The 16,351-nt window shown below is 36.1% G+C and overlaps 2 protein-coding genes across 3 annotated transcripts in view; both read left to right on the forward strand.

Annotated features, from left to right (window-relative positions):
* The window catches only part of PPP4R2 (protein phosphatase 4 regulatory subunit 2), a 74,735-nt gene extending 60,567 nt beyond the window's left edge, over nucleotides 1-14,168 (forward strand). For both annotated transcript variants that reach the window (XM_032290484.1, XM_032290486.1), the window contains 6 exons: nucleotides 4,306-4,399; nucleotides 6,005-6,042; nucleotides 8,620-8,694; nucleotides 8,951-9,094; nucleotides 9,781-10,070; nucleotides 10,327-14,168. In XM_032290484.1, the coding sequence (XP_032146375.1) occupies nucleotides 4,306-4,399; nucleotides 6,005-6,042; nucleotides 8,620-8,694; nucleotides 8,951-9,094; nucleotides 9,781-10,070; nucleotides 10,327-10,652 (967 nt within the window). In that variant the 3' untranslated portion in view covers nucleotides 10,653-14,168. The remainder of the gene's footprint in view (nucleotides 1-4,305; nucleotides 4,400-6,004; nucleotides 6,043-8,619; nucleotides 8,695-8,950; nucleotides 9,095-9,780; nucleotides 10,071-10,326) is intronic.
* EBLN2 (endogenous Bornavirus like nucleoprotein 2) lies at nucleotides 6,054-8,094 on the forward strand. The gene is given in 3 exon segments (XM_032290487.1): nucleotides 6,054-7,389; nucleotides 7,391-7,530; nucleotides 7,532-8,094. Coding segments are annotated over 3 exon segments (861 nt in total). The 5' UTR covers nucleotides 6,054-7,173; the 3' UTR covers nucleotides 8,037-8,094.
* Nucleotides 14,169-16,351: the final 2,183 nt, after the last annotated feature.

Genomic DNA, 16,351 nt, shown 5'->3' on the forward strand with positions numbered 1-16,351 from the left:
GTCTCGAACTCCTGACCTCAGGTGATCTGCCCGCCTCAGCCTCCCAAAGTGCTGGGATTACAGGCGTGAGCCACTGCACCTGGCCCAAAGTTTATTTTATAGTACACCTTTACTAAGGAGCATCTTGTCCCCACTCCCTACCAGATTGAAGGATTTCAATTGAGACTTTTTATTGAGAATGAGTGGCATGTGTGTTTGTTTTAACACTCCTCTTCCTATATTTGCTTTTCTTAATATGTGTGGGAAAAGCCTTAATATTTTCAGGAGTTAGAATAAACTATTTTCTATGCTATGTCTAATGGATGACTATCAGAGCAGAGCTTTTTTTTTGTTTTGTTTTGTTTTTGAGACAAGAGTTTCACTCTTGTTGCCCAGGCTGGAGTGCAATGACACGATCTTGGCTGACTGCAGCCTCTCCCTCCCGGATTCAAGTGATTTTCCTGTCTCAGTCTCCTGAGTAGCTGGGATTACAGGCGCCCGCCACCACGCCCAGCTAATTTTTTGTATTTATAGTAGAGACGGGGTTTCACTATGTTGGCCACGCTGTCTCAAACTCCTGATTTCAGGTGATCTGCCTGCTTTGGCCTCCCAAAGTGCTGGGATTACAAGCGTGAGCCACCATGCCTGGCCAGAGGACAGAGTTTTCTTATACTTTTACCAAATGTATTCATTCTGTACTGGCTTACCTGGTTTATTCTTTTGCCTTCTTTTAGAGGTCTACTTCAAATTAAGTTTTTCCAGCGTCATGCTTACTAAGCTCGGCATACAGTTTATTCTGTCTCCATAGCACTTTTTACACAATTTTGTTAGCATTTATTACTGTAATTGTAATTATTTTCATGCCTGTCGACTGTGCTGTTGAGCAAGGTTAGTATTTCTAATTTATAATAGGCTCTTATATTTATGGAATAAGTTTAAAAGTACAATCTATATGTAAAGAGACCTTTCAATGCTGTTGTTACATTCAGTTATCATACTAATATTTACAGTGGATGCATTGATTTGTAGGAAGTGTTTGGTTGTGTTTTAGCCTGTCATATGAGAAAAGGGAGTGTTATGTGACATTTTAGTGCCATCTATTGGACACTTGGTAAATGGCTTTTAAAAGCTTTTGTTTTTTGAAATAAGGATCTTTTGGAAAAAAGCTTCTGAAATTGAGAACTTAAACTCATTTTATCGTAAACTCATTTTATCGTAGGCTGTTGTGGCTGGCATTGCTGTGTAAACACATATTCCCCTCCCAGACCAGCAGTATTAATATTAAACCAACAGATAAAATATTAATAATTGGCTACAGTTTAACTTAGGTTTCTAAAGAAAGCCAAGATACTCAGTGTAAATGTTAAACGAGAAGTTTTAAAATGCTCATCTGGCCAGGCACGGTGGTGCATGTCTGTAGTCCCAGCTATTTGGGAGGCTGAGGCTGGAGGATCCTGAGTCCCAGGAGTTCTGGGCTGTAGTGTGCTATGCCGATTGGGTGTCTGCACTAAGTTCAGCATCAATATGTTGACCTCCCAGGAGTGGGGGACCACTAGGTTGTCTAAGGAGGGGTGAACTGGCCCAGGTCGGAAATGGAGGAGGTCAAAACTCCCGTGCTGATCAGTAGTGGGATCGTGCCTGTGAATAGCCACTGCACTCCAGCCTGGGCAACATAGCAAGACCCTGTCTCTGGGAAGAAAAAAAATGCTCATCTGTTAAAACTAATTTTACTTAGTGAGAAAACATAGTGTGGGAAAAAATTTTAGTTGGAAGAAAAGGCATAACTACTACACAATGTATTTCAGTTAAGTACTATTTGAATACCCAAACATTTGTTGAATACTCAAACTGGTGGTGCTATTTTGTATGTTTTGAATAATAAACTTTTAATGATAGTATCACTGTGGAGTGATAAATGTGAGGAAATAGGTGTGGTGTGTGTGTGTAAGGTTTGAAGAGCAGTGAACTAGAAGAGGAGCTAAGGCGAGTTGTACCACTAATATTCTGAAATCCACGATAATACTGGCTTTCACATATATATGTGTATATATGTATGTGCATATATATGTATACATACACAAAATTATATATTGAACATAATGTATGTGAAGAGCTCCTGCCCTTAAGAAACCGTCAGTCAAGGATGAGAAAATTTTGATTGACAAGTGAGAAACCGATACTGTTACACATGCAACTTGGAAAATGCTTAAACTAAAAGTGGAGTTTTGTGTATTAGCTGTAGATTTCTAATTATATGTTGTCTTTATAGGAATGAAACAAAAGATGTGTAAGCCTGTTTTATAATTAGTAATGCTGTTGGTGTGCTTTGTACTTCCCCATTTAAAAGGATTCTTCGTTTTGACGCTGTAATTCACTCTGAGTGGATTTTCTAAGGCAAGAAAGAGTATTCTTCCTTAGAAACCCAGAGGAATTTCTAGTTGCTTCTGAATGGGATATCAGGCAAACATTTAATCTTTTATTCAGTGCCTTGTCTTTTGGCAGAACAGTTTTCTCACTTTTAGGTTTGGATGAGACTTTAGATGTGAGACAAAAGATTGATTCTTGGACTCTAAAATTTATCTAAAAACATTTGTTCTCATATGAATAACATGTACTTTAAGCATTTTCAGAGTTTTTTGGACATCTTATACTTTGAACATAAGAATAGCATTGATGGAAAGAATATGAGAACCAAATGTAGTTTATCAATTAGAAAATAAACAACCATAGTTTTGTGAAATATGTGTGGTACCGTGGAATTTGAAGTTAGAGAGATTGGGTTTAAGTCCTGGCATTATAACTCACTAGTGTACCTTGTGGGGGAAGAAAATACTGTGTCAAACTGCCTGTAAAAAAATGAAACAACTGTCCAGGCACAGTGGCTCATGCCTGTAATCCCAGCGCTTTGGGGGGCCGAGGCGGGAGGATCACGAGGTCAGGAGATTGTGACCATCCTGACCAACATGGTGATGAAACCCTGTCTCTACTAAAAATACGAAAAAATTAGCTTAGCGTGGTGGCGCACGCCTGTAATCCCAGCTATTCAGGAGGCTGAGGCAGGAGAATTGCGTTAACCCAGGAGGCGGAGATTGCAGTGAGCCAAGATCATGCCACTTAACCACAGCCTGGGCGAAAATACGGGACCCTGTTTCAAAAAAAAAAAAAAAAAAAAAAAAAAGAACAACAACTACTTTGTGAATGTTAACTATTAATTTGAGACTTTGTAATTCTTTTCATTAAAGAGAATAAACAGATTGGTATGGCAGACACTGGTGTCCGAAGATTTATGTTTGTACTTTTTAGCTGTGTTTGGTGTACCTCATACTCATAATTCAGCTGTTCTCTTTTTGGTTTGTAATTCTTATGAATGCTAATAGCTACATGAGCTCAAAACCTTTAAAAATATTAATATAAAATGATTTTAGTTCTAGGCTATATTAATTTTGTATTTACTATGACCTAGTGAAAATTGAAATATAGTGAAAGTATTTGGTAAAGTTAAATCATTATTGCTGTATTTTAAGTTGGATTAAACATGTAGGTTGTATATGAAATTGTAATAATGGAGCAGAACCATATTTAAAATACTTTATTTGTAGTTTTGTTTGAACATTTTAAAGAAAACTTTGGGTGCAGAAGAATACTTGAGAAAAAGTTTCTATATTAAATAAACCCCAGCTTGATTATTTGTATTACCTCTTTTGTAAACGTAATCAAATTATCAGAATTTAGAATATTATATAAAATTTTTTTCCACAGTTTTGAAGCTTTCTTAATTTTGGATGTTCTTTCTAAATCGCTTTTTGTAAAAAACAAGAATTTATGTGGGTAAATAGTGGGTTTATATATTTATGGGGTACATGAGATACTTTTGATATAGGTATACAATGCGTAATAATCACATCAGGGTAATTGGGTTATCCATTCCCTCAGGCATTTATGCTTTCTGCTACAAACACTCCACTTATACTCTTAAAGTGTACAATAAATTAGTGGTGTAGTCAACCTGTTGTGTTTTCAAATACTAGATCTTATTCATTCTAACTATATTTTCGTGCCCGTTAACCATTCCCGCAGACCCCCCACCCCTGACTTTATTGCTTTTTAAATCAAGGAAGGGAGAGTTCGTTTTTTGTTAAATAGAAAGATATGCTTATTTTCTTGTCTATTTGAATTGACTCATCCATTTGTTTCCCTATTACAGCATTTTCTTTTGTATCTTAACACATGGGTGACTAGACACAGATTTACCTAGCAAAAGAAATAATGTTCCTGATTTTCTTGATAATCAGTGACCTCACACTGTAAAATTACATTCTTTTGCAGTATCCCTTTTACTATTCAGCGACTATGTGAATTGTTAACAGATCCAAGGAGAAACTATACAGGAACAGACAAATTTCTCAGAGGAGTAGAAAAGGTATTTATTTTATTATTGGAATTATGCTGCAGTTTAACAACTTTTATTAGAAAAGATGATTGAATAAGATCTGTTTCAGGTACCTGTTCTTGAAATATGTTTTCCATCCTACCTTGAGTTTCCCAAATTGTTTTCCAAGTTGCATTTTATGTTTTACGAAGAGATTTAATAGGAGCAGGTAGGGGAGGGTTTGCATGTTGATCATTGAAGTTTGGGAAAAGCAGCTTATTATTTCTTGGAAAATCATAGTGTACATCAACTTATTAAAGGTTCTGAGAAGTTATAATTGCTATTTTAACTTTACAGAGTGTTTTATAAAGTTTATTTATGCATGGAATTTATTTTCTCAATCCTGGAGTTCAGAGGTACATAACTTTGGAAACTTACTGATGCAAAGCTTGTAAATGAGGTATTGAGTAGAAAGATGCAGGTGAGATTGAGGGATAAACATTAGTGTTTGTGTGTGTGGAGGGAGTTGAGTGAATGTTAGAGTAAGGGAAGGGTATTCTGAATAAAGGAAATGGTGTGAAGAACAAAGATTCAAGGTATTTAAGGGAGTGAAAAGTAAGAAATTGACTTGAGTGAAAAATGAAGGAGCCCTGTGAGAACCAAGATCGGACTAACGAGTTCTAGTTTTCTGTTGATGATTGGTCCTCAAACACTCCAGTGTTCATTTTAAGGATCTGGTTCAAATTCACTTTATTTTACCCTGGAAACAGGAATCGTAAACCATTACATAGTGATTTGCAATAGCTCTTGAGGCCTTACTGGGTTAATATGTTTTGTTGATCCTCTGTACACTCAATTGAATAATATCCCCAAAGGCCAGGAAACTAAGATGGTTCATCAGTACTTATTTTTCAGCTCCAGGAGTTTTAATAATTAGATTTCTGAGATCTTTGGGTGAAGAAGCAATATGTTGCAGTAGTCATACCAGGTGCCCTGCCTTTAAATCAGGGTTACAGTGCTTCACAGTTGTGTAACCTTGGGCCAGTTAGCTTTCTTCTCAGTAAAATGTGGTTAATAATAGGGCTGTGAGGGGGATTAAATGCAAAACACTATGGCTTATAAGTTAACACTGACTACTAGTAAAGTTATTTTTACCAGGAAGATTGTGAATATATTACAAAAAAGGTTTGAGTCTCTTTGTGTGGGATGTATGATGCAACATAACAAGCTATGGATTGGGTGTTGCTTTGTAATGAAAATCAGTTACATGTGTCCTACATACTTCAATCTCTCGACATCTTTGGGTGATTCCACCTAAAATAAGAGAGCTTGGTTCCACTACTACATATAGTATATGATGTCAGAGGTCTAGAATAAGTAGATTAGGGTAAAAAATAAGTCTAGGGAAAAAAAATCAGTGGCTGAGTAGGATACTCTGTTTTGGTCCTTTTAGTTTTTGTTGTTTTTATTTTTAACCATTTATTTTTCATTTAACTGGTTTTCATTTTTAACCATTTATTTTTCTTTATTAGCAAAATTAGAATCAATGGAATTTAACCCACCACCATGATTTGAGAAACAAGTTAAAAACAAATGATTAAACTTTATGTTGTAGTACTTTTCCTCATACTAAATCACTAATTTTTGTTATTGCAGAATGTGATGGTTGTTAGCTGTGTTTATCCTTCTTCAGAGTAAGTATATTTTTTCTATTTCTAGTATATTATTTAATACTGTTTTTAATTATTTTATTGCTTCTAATACGTTATTCTTAAAATATACTGGATTTATTTTACATGTAATTAAGTGTGATAACATACTTGTGAACCTACCATTCAATCCCCAAAGTAGAATATTACTGATAACATTATCTGTATGTTTTTTTTTTCCAGTAAAGAGATGTGAATTAAAGAGATTAGTCATTTACTATAATTTAAATGTTACTGGATTTTGCATACTGTCAAATGGCACTCATTTCCCTGAAATGCCATCTTAGATGTCTTTCCATGGTATCTCTAGGGCATAATTCCCATATTTGGAATAACTGCTTGATGGCTTTTCTCTTTATGATGGAAAAGTGTTTGTAGTTGTCAAGATTTATATACAGCAAAGTAAGAATTAAATTTAGGACACAGTTTCTCAACCTTGGAACCATGGACATTTTGTACCAGATAATTCTATTGTGAGTGGGTGTCCTGGGAATTATGAGATTTTGCAGTGTCCTAGACCTCTACCCATTTATACCAGTAGTGTTCCCCTCTTCAAATATCTTTAGACATTGCCAGATGTTCTCTGGGGATGTGGAGTACAGGGAGGGGAGGTTGTCCCTGCTGAGAACCATTGGTTTAAGGTTAATCTGGCTCTGCTTTCATAGACTACTCTGTTACCCAGGCTGGAGTGCAGTGATGAGTGATCATAGCTCACTGCAGCCTTAAACTCCCAGGGGCTTAAGTGATCCTCCCACCTTGGCCTCACAAAATGCCAAGATTACAGGTGTGAACCACAACGCCCAGCCCAGTGAATTTGTTTTTTAGAATGTTCTCAAGAATATAATTATGTTGTTAAATAAGAGTCTAAAATAATTCCATACTACGTTTCTTGACAGAAAAACTATTAAAATGTATAAAATTTCTTTCCTTTATGAACCAAAATATGTTTTGTTTTGCTAATTAATGTGAGGTATTTTGGAAAAATGGTAAAGAAGTGCAGTCAAGACATAGTGACTAATAACGGATTCTTTTCTTAAATTGTATGCTTATGCTAATTCTCACAAAGGTCTTTTTGTTTGGGTCTGTGACAGATCTTACAAAAGATCTTTTAGACCCATGATTCATACCAAAATTAAAGAATTAAGTCGGAATCAATCTCCCACATTGTCTCATCTAAGAAAGGACTTGCAGACCAGCAGCCCTCCAGATGATGCAGTGGACACTAATGGCCTCCTGGACCTTTGAGGAAGATTTGAGCTGTCTGGGAAAAGCAGACAGTATTCACTTGATGTATTGGAACCCACACCCAGCATTGGGGATGTTAAGGACATTAAAAAAAGCAGCCAAGTCTGTGCTAGACCCAGCAAATAAATCTCATTTCCACCCTGTGACCCCAAGTTTAGTATTCTTGTGTTTTATATTTGATGGGTTACACAAGGCATTACTAAGTGTTGGTGTGAGCAAGAGGTCTAATTGTGGTTGGGAACGAGAACAAGGAAATGGGTACTCCTTATGCTAGCAGTTTGAAAAATATGCCTAATTTTATTGCCCTTGAGAAGTCATCAGCTCTCTGCCACTGCTGTGGCCTTTTGATAGGCATTGTCGCCGGATCAAGTGTTAAGATTGGAACCAGCAGTCTCCAAGTTCAGAGACGATTCAAGGCAATGATGGCATCTATTGGAAAACTTTCACATGGTGAGAGTACTGATCTGCTGATCAGCTACAATGCAGGATCAGCCATAGGTTGGATCAGCTCAAGACCATGGGTTGGAGAATTAATGTTGACATTTCTGTTTGGAGAATTTGAATTCCCTGAATGCAAGCTACTTGGTCAAGTCAAGCTAGTTGCTAAGAAAGCACAGATGAAAACCTGTTATGCTGTGAGAATGTTTCTAGATCAGTGCATGGATGGCTCCACTGCTCTACCTGCCATTGTGTCTGAGATCCCAGTCTTTGAGGAGAAAAAAAACAACGGTTAAAAAGGCACTGGGGAAGTATTTTGAGTTTGGGAGTTTACTTTGCCTCACTGTGAATGTTCCCAAACTTAGCAACAGCAGCAAACTACTGGGCCAAGAGAAGCAACCCCACATTTTCAAGATTTAAAGCTCCTGGTGTTATACCAGGATTAGTCATCACACTCCCTTTGCTTCAAATAACATCCACATGTAAGATCTCAAAGGGGAGCATTGGTGGAATCATGGATCCATGCACTCAGGAAAAAAAAAAAAAGGCTGGGTGCGGTGGCTCATGCCTGTAATCCCAGCACTTTGGTAGGTCAAGGTGAGCAGATCACTTGAGGTCATGAGTTCAAAACCAGCCTGGCCAACATGGTAAAACCCCGTCTCTACTAAAAATACAAAAAATAGCTGGACATGGTGGCGCACATCTGTAATCCCAGCTACTTGGGAGGCTGAGGCACAAGAATCACTTGAACTTGGAAGGTGGAGGTTGCAGTAAACCGAGATTGCGCCACTGCACTCCAATTTGGGTGACAGAGCCAGACTCCATCCCAAAAAATAAAAAAAATGAAGTCATCCATAAGTATATTTTCTTTTCTTATAGGAAGAACAATTCCAATAGTTTAAATCGAATGAATGGTGTTATGTTTCCTGGAAATTCACCAAGCTATACTGAGAGGTGAGATTATTGATTTTTAGTACCTATGGAGTTTGTGTTGTCCTGATTTCAAGTGGCACACTTAGTGTACTTTTTAAAAATTGGGCATTTTGTGGACACTATAAGATGAACTACATAGAATTTATTAATTTGATAAGCCATGGGCCTGAAAACACAAGTTGCAGCAAATACTTCCGTGATATATTCACATAAACATACCGTAGGAGGGATGACTTTTTATAAAAATAGGAAATGATGTTTATTTATCTTATTATAGGTCTAATATAAATGGGCCTGGGACACCCAGGCCACTTAATCGACCAAAGGTTTCTTTGTCAGCTCCCATGACAACAAATGGGTTGCCTGAGAGCACAGACAGCAAGGAGGCAAATTTGCAGCAAAATGAAGAGAAAAATCACAGGTTTGTGTATGTTTTATATTAAAAATAATATTTTTATTAGTAGTTAACAATCAGTACTTATCACTTACTATTTATAAGTTCTGAGTGACAAAACAAGGTTTTCATGTGGTTTATAGGAGCAGTGGCTTCTCTTTGCAGCAGTAGCAAATGTTGAAGGTGGACATAGACAAGACTTAAAACTGCTAATTTGGGGAGACTGTTTATGTAGGGTCTAACTGTAAAGTAGTTTTGATACATTTCATTTGTTATTTCTGAAAGTTACTTGAAAGAGAAAAGATCTTTATAAATAAGTTGGTTTTGTGAATAGTTTCTCATTGTAGTTCATAAAAGGACATCTTTTATTTATACCTTCAAATTTTCTATATCACACTAAGGGAAGGAAGACTGAATGAGGGAGAGAACTTAGTATTTCTGTGTGGAAGACTTGTGGTTTTATTATAGGAGAATATTTAATTTACTGGAGAATTGCACAGAAAAGTCATAAAGCTTTTCTAAGTCCTACTGGGAATTATTCATCAAACAGTTTAGGTTGCCTTGAAATTATTCTGTTTGGTTTTTCTTTGCTCAGGTGTTATAATTTAACTTTGACACTAAAATGCAATTTAAAACACTAACCTTAAAAATGGGGGTGTAGAAGATGGGGAAAATAATTTTATTAACGACACTATAAAAAAAAACATTTACAGTGACTCTTCGACATCTGAATCAGAAGTTTCCTCAGTGAGCCCTATGAAAAATAAACATCCAGATGAAGATGCTGTGGAAGCTGAGGAGCATGAGGTAAAAAGACTCAGGTTTGACAAAGAAGGTGAAGTCAGAGAAACAGCCAGTCAAACGACTTCCAGTGAAACTTCTTCAGTTGTGGTAGAAGAAACAGAAGCATCATCTTCATCTCAGGATAAAGACAAAGAAAGTCATTGTACCCGGCAGCACTGTACAGAAGAGGATGAAGAAGAGGATGAAGAGGAAGAAGAAGGTATTTAGAGACCATCTGTAAAAGGGTGGAGTAAGGAGATCCTCAAATTCTTGTACTTCATTTTTTTTCATGAAAGAATTTTACGTAACGGAACTCCTTATAATGCTGATGTTGGGCTTTTCTCCCACCTGTATGTAGTTGCTGCTGAATTTCAGGGGATATGATTTGAACTATAGAATATCAGAATTCATGAAACTTAACTGTGGAGGTATTTTGAAAATAAAATTTAACTACAACAACATTTGCTTATTTTTAGAGTCTTTTATGACATCAAGAGAAATGATCCCAGAAAGAAAAAATCAAGAAAAAGAAACTGATGATGCCTTAACTGTGAGTGAAGAGACTTCTGAGGAAAATAATCAAATGGAGGAATCTGAAGTGTCTCAAGCTGAGAAAGATTTACTGCACTCTGGAGGTAGTGAAAACGAAGGCCCTGTAAGTAGTGGTTCTTCTGACTGCCTTGAAACAGAAGAATTAGTAGGATCCAATTCCAGTAAAACTGGAGAGATTCTTTCAGAATCATCCATGGGAAATTATGACGAAGCCACAGAAGTCACCGATGAACCAATGGAACAAGACTAACTATTTAGAAACATTTAGATGCAGTATTTTACATACAGTTCTGGTTTTAACACTGTATAAAACTTTTATGTAATAAAGTGGACCTTTAGTTTTACAAGAGAAGCAGGTTGTAAAATAAAGTACTTTATGGATAATTCCTGAAAGAGTTGTATATGTAAGAACTGTGAATATCAGCTCCTCTGGGTCCTGCTTACCTTACCCCTGACTTTTTTTTTTTTCTCTTTTTCTTTCTTTGGTCTGGGCAAATCAGTGGTTTGTGTATAGATTTTTTTTTTTTTTTTTAAATTTGGAATTAAAGTTTTTAAACTGGAAGGTAATAATTATAATTTTGAAAAGTTTTTTGAGATTATCACATTTAGTTTATGCATATGCAAGAAGCTTCTTGTCTCTTTCTGATAGCTCTAGCAGTTTTCATATTTTGGTCATAGTTTCAACATATTAACATGTGAATTATAGGGTTTCAACCTGGTTTCCAGATTTTATTATTTGGCTATGTACAATGGAACTTTAAGTCATATATACATAAATATATATATAAATATATATATATTATTCTAAGGGGGGAAATGTTATATTTTTCTGTTTCTATAAGAGATGAATACAGTGGATACTTTTTCTATTGGTAATGATTGAGTTCACCTCTTTCAGAAGACATTTTCTTTCTCTTCTGAGTAATTGAAATAAAATCTGGCCCTTGTGAAACCCTGGAAATCTTAAGTCTGTTGAAATACCAGGCTAAACACATTCCAAGAAATCTGTTCAAACTCAAATTCTTTTGTATACTTGTGAGGTGCCTGAGAAAAAGACTTCATTATTTATGAGAAAATATGCTTTATCTTGGAAATTGTGTTCAAATGTTAGCTTACTATTTTGTAGAATGAATGCTTATGAAGCTGATAGGAGACCATCTCAGAAGAACCAAGCAGGTTCTGTGACCTTTTGCTTGCTTTTCGGAACATTGTGAATATTACACGTCTTTCTAAATTATTCTAGAGTATGCAAATGTCAATGGTATGAAACACCACTGTACTGGAAGAATTAATATATTACTTTAGTTATGTACCTGAGCTGAATGACTGAAGCTTTAGGGGTGCATAGAGACCACCATAATTTGTATGACATTTTGAAGTGAATTAAATATTTTTGAACATGCTTCTTCGACAGCCAGTGTTCTATTTTTCAGATCAACACAAAGCACAATGATTACTTCAAATTCAGTATTTTCAAATTTACATGTTTAAAGTCATGCAAGCTGCAACTTCCCTGTCAAAATTACTGGCTGCCAAATTTATACCTGTTTCTTCAGCTGTACCTTTTGATATTTAGAGTTTTTAAATTTCTGTAAAGTAGATTTTGTAGAATGTAATGTGTTCACTGCCTTTGTGAAGCGGTATATAATTGTATAATTTCTGTGTGTAAACTGAATGCTTGGGCTTTCAATACAGTATTCATATAAAGCAATAAATATTAATGTTATGAAATATTTGAGTACATTTTTATCAAAATATGAAAGAATCCCTTTTTTTTAAGTTTCAGATACCTGAACTACACAGATGAGCTTCTAAAAGTGATGCAAACAATTTCTGACACTGTATCATATGCTTTTGGGTGATTTGGGGGGCAACCACGAGTTTTACGTTTTGACTACTTAAATTGTCATGACTATAAATACGAAAACGATCTGGATCTATTTATGTTTGTAGGATAATATACTACTGACTGACTTGACTGTCAGATTCACAGCAGCTAGATGATATATTTATGTCTAATAGTTGGAATAAAATCTTAACATGGATTTACTGTACCCAAGAGGGGAAAAATTAAAACATTGTAAATTTTAAACATTTTCAAAAATGTTAAAATGAAACAAATTTAAGTTTAGAAATTTTGAAAGTTTCTTTAGAATATTTATGAAATTGTCAGTAAACCTACCTAAGATCCTGTGACCTTTGATATTTTTTATTTTAATTGTAGTGCCATGGACCATTTGTAAACAAATTGATGTACTTTTGTTGGTTATAAGTTGAAGATTTAGCATTAACGACTTTGAGGTCTGTGGTTTTATTTGTAAACTTGCAATTGCTATATTTGCAAGAGCAAATGTATTTCTTTATTAAATAAAGTACAATAATGGTGAATGTACCAAAGTGACATCACTTAACTCTATGAGAGATCTGCATTTTAATCTATAGTTTAATAGTTTTAATATTTATTAGATACTCATATGTTGATCATAGATCAAACTTGTTGCTGTTTATACAGATAATTGTAGAATGCTCATGGAATATCTTCTTTAGGGTAGGTGGAATACTTCTGTAGTTAAATTGGGAAATCCTTGTTAAGCTGGTTTTAGATACTGATGGCCATTGGAAGTAAATTTCCACAAGTATGCATAGGTGCACTTAACACAGACTTTGCTTAATGAAAATGTCAGTTCTAATAGTAACTGATTCATTTATGAATTTTTAAAAAGCTGATTTTGGGCATATTTCTTAACATACATCAAGCAGAGTCCTATTAAAAGATCTGAGTGAAGAATCAAGACCTCAGTGATTAAAGATATTTTGTTTTTGACCTTGAGCAGATTGCTTACCTGTTCTCTAGACTATAACCCAACATGTAAAAAGAATTTGAAGATGCTGATGAGGAAAGTGAGAAAAAATATATATATATGTGTGTGTGTATATATATATGTGTGTATTATGTTTTTAGCACTTTTCCCTTTTAAAAAGTGAAATCCTTGTACATTTTTGAAAAATATATATTTTCAGTTCTGGAAAATGTAGAACAGAAGTAGTGAAAATGTCATATTTTAAATGTTGATTATTAGGTAAATTTAATCTGCTTAGGGTTTATTGTAACTACACCTTTCAGAAATGTGTTTTGAAGCAGTGGAATAGTCAGTCAGGCCCTGTGGCTTGGAAAGGCATCCCAGAAATCCTCGGTCAGGAGGTGTGGCCTGTTAAAGCATTGAGACTCAGAGTATTTTGTTTTGCAGGTGTAGATAGGCATGTATTTATGCATTTTTGCATTTGTAAAATCAGCAATTTTTCAAATAATGTAAATGTAGTATACTAGTTTACTTAAAGGGTACATGGGCAGAATCTAAAGCTGCTACAGTGTTTGATTCTGAAAAAATGTAACATGGTAAGGATGAAAATGCAACTTATAAAACCAAAGGAAATAAAAATATTCGGTAGTGTTTCAAATTGTCTTCTGAACAGGAATTTAACATTGATTTTGATAAAACAAGGGGCAGTTCTCTCAAGATTTGTGCTAATCATAAAGTGGATGAATGCAAAACACCTTGTAATTTCATATGGAATTATAAAAATTAGGTTTATTGGGTTTTGGCCTAATAAGAGTGGTAATATGTATTGGTTAGAATACATCTATTTCACATTTTACAAATCAGTACACTCTCTTCAGAATTTTCTTTTATTTCAACTTGGAGCCTAGATTACTTTGCCAAATAAATGTATTTTCATAATGCAATAAAATATAAATTAGAATATTTTTATGTGTGTAATTATTTCATGTGCCATAATGGTGTATTTACCCTGCTGCCGCCCCCCACTCTCCCACCCCACCCCACCCCACCATCCACCTCAGATCCTCAACTGAGGAAACATAATGCATGACTTTGTTACGGCCCTGTTTCTTACGTGGTGACAGGGTGTTCCAACAGAGGGTGCATCTGACTTGACAGTTGTTTTTTGCCAGGCAGATCATGCTGATTGTCAACAGAATACAGACGTAAATAAAAGTTTCTCCATTGGTATAATTTGGCATTAGCTTGCTTGTATATATTTACAATGTTTGTGTTAAGAATCATTTTAAAGACTGGGCGTGGTGGCTCACAACTGTAATCCCAGCACTTTGGGAGGCCGAGATGGGTAGATCTCTTGAGGCCAGAAATTCGAGACCCGCCTGGCCAACATGGTGAAACACTGTCTCTACTAAAAACACAAAAGCCAGCTGGGTGTGGTGGCGGGCACCTGTAATCCCAGTTACTTGGGAGACAGGCAGGAGAATCGTTTGAACTTGGGAGGCAGGGGTTGCAGTGAGCCGAGATCGCACCATGGCTCTCCAGTCTGAGTGACCGAGCAAGGCTCTTAAATTTTTTTTTTAAGAAATCCCACCTTCAGGCAACTACATGGCAAGAAGTGTAGAATACCCTGAAGTGGAGAGAAGGGTTCTGTTTTCAACTCTGGGTTCTCCTTTCCTATGCATTTTTTTTTTTTTTTTTTTTTTTTTTTTTTTGAGATGAAAACGTGCTCTGTTGCCCTGGCTGGAGTGCAGTGGCACGATCTTGGTCTTGGCTCACTGGAACCTCCACCTCCTGGGTTCAAGTAATTCTGCTGCCTCAGCCTCCTGAGTAGCTAGAAATGCAGGTGTGCACCACCATGCCAGGCTCATTGTGTGTGTGTGTGTGTGTGTTCAATAGAGATGGGGTTTCACCATGTCGGCCAGGCTGGTCTTGAACTGACCTCAGGTGATCTGTCCGCCTCAGCCTCCCACAGTTCTGGCATTACAGGTGTGAGCCACCATGCTCAACCCTCTTAGGCATATTGCACCGTAGCTACAGTAGATGGTAAGGTCTGTTGCTTTGAACTCAAGAGTACTAGTCAGTGTGTTACCGTTTTTTTTTAGTTTTCAGCTTCTCATTTATATTTGATCTCTTACCCACTAAATTTTATTTACTAAATAGTGTAGCTAGTACATAGTTCATGGCTAATAATGGGAAGACTGATTTTTCCACTGGCGAGGAGTAAACTGTGTAAACTCTTATCTAAAATGAAGAGTATACAATTCCCTTTTATTCTTCAGAACGTTTTTAGTGTAAAATTTAGCAGTAGAGTTTGTGGTCTTTAGGTTTTATTTGTACATTTTCAGGGTTTTTCTTCCCTAAAGTAATAAATATTCAAAAAATCCCAGGAATTCCCTGTATACTAGTTTGCCAAGTCCACTGTTTCACTCGTCTTTGTAACCTCACAGGCTAGTCCTGTGCTTGACAAGTGATGACAAAATTGAAAGCGGGTGGTTGGTCCACAGCCCACTTTGGATTCCTATGTTTTACTGATCCTGTGTTTACTTTGCCCACTTCAAGGATGCTAAGGTCACCCCTGAAACTTTTCTTTGCTACTAGGATTGTGGGATTGGGAACAGTACATTTTGTTACATGCCCTTGCCAGGAAATCAGTGGGCAGTTAGTATTACCAGAAAGTGAGTATCCTAACGTGATTTCTGTGAATGAGACCAGCTACCTCTTACCTATAGAAAGTACAACACACCCACATTGCACAACACACATGTGAAGGGGACAGGTGCTGCCACAAGGGGGACATTGTATCATTACATCACCCAAGTCCTGCTTTAGACATAGTGTAATGGGACTTGATATTAAGTAGTACTTGCAGCAAGAAGTTTTTGCAGTGAGTTGTGAGGCTTTTGATGCAGCCTATAATCGCTGAGAATTTGAGAGAAATACGGGTTTAGTATTCTGTCTTCATTTTGGATCATACTGTTTTTTTTTTTTTTTTTTTTTTTTTTTTTGCATTGCATGCAATGTTGCAGAATGGAAGGGTAAGCTTAGTTGGTGACTTAACAATTCCCATGTGCACTTAGGAATGCATGCAGTTTCCCACTTTAAACCTGAAAACATCAGATTGGAATTCAGAATAGAGTTTCTCATATGA

This window comes from Sapajus apella, unplaced genomic scaffold, assembly GCF_009761245.1.
Source record: "Sapajus apella isolate SASKATOON/1434 unplaced genomic scaffold, GSC_monkey_1.0 scaffold23, whole genome shotgun sequence".
Classification (NCBI taxonomy): domain Eukaryota; kingdom Metazoa; phylum Chordata; class Mammalia; order Primates; family Cebidae; genus Sapajus; species Sapajus apella.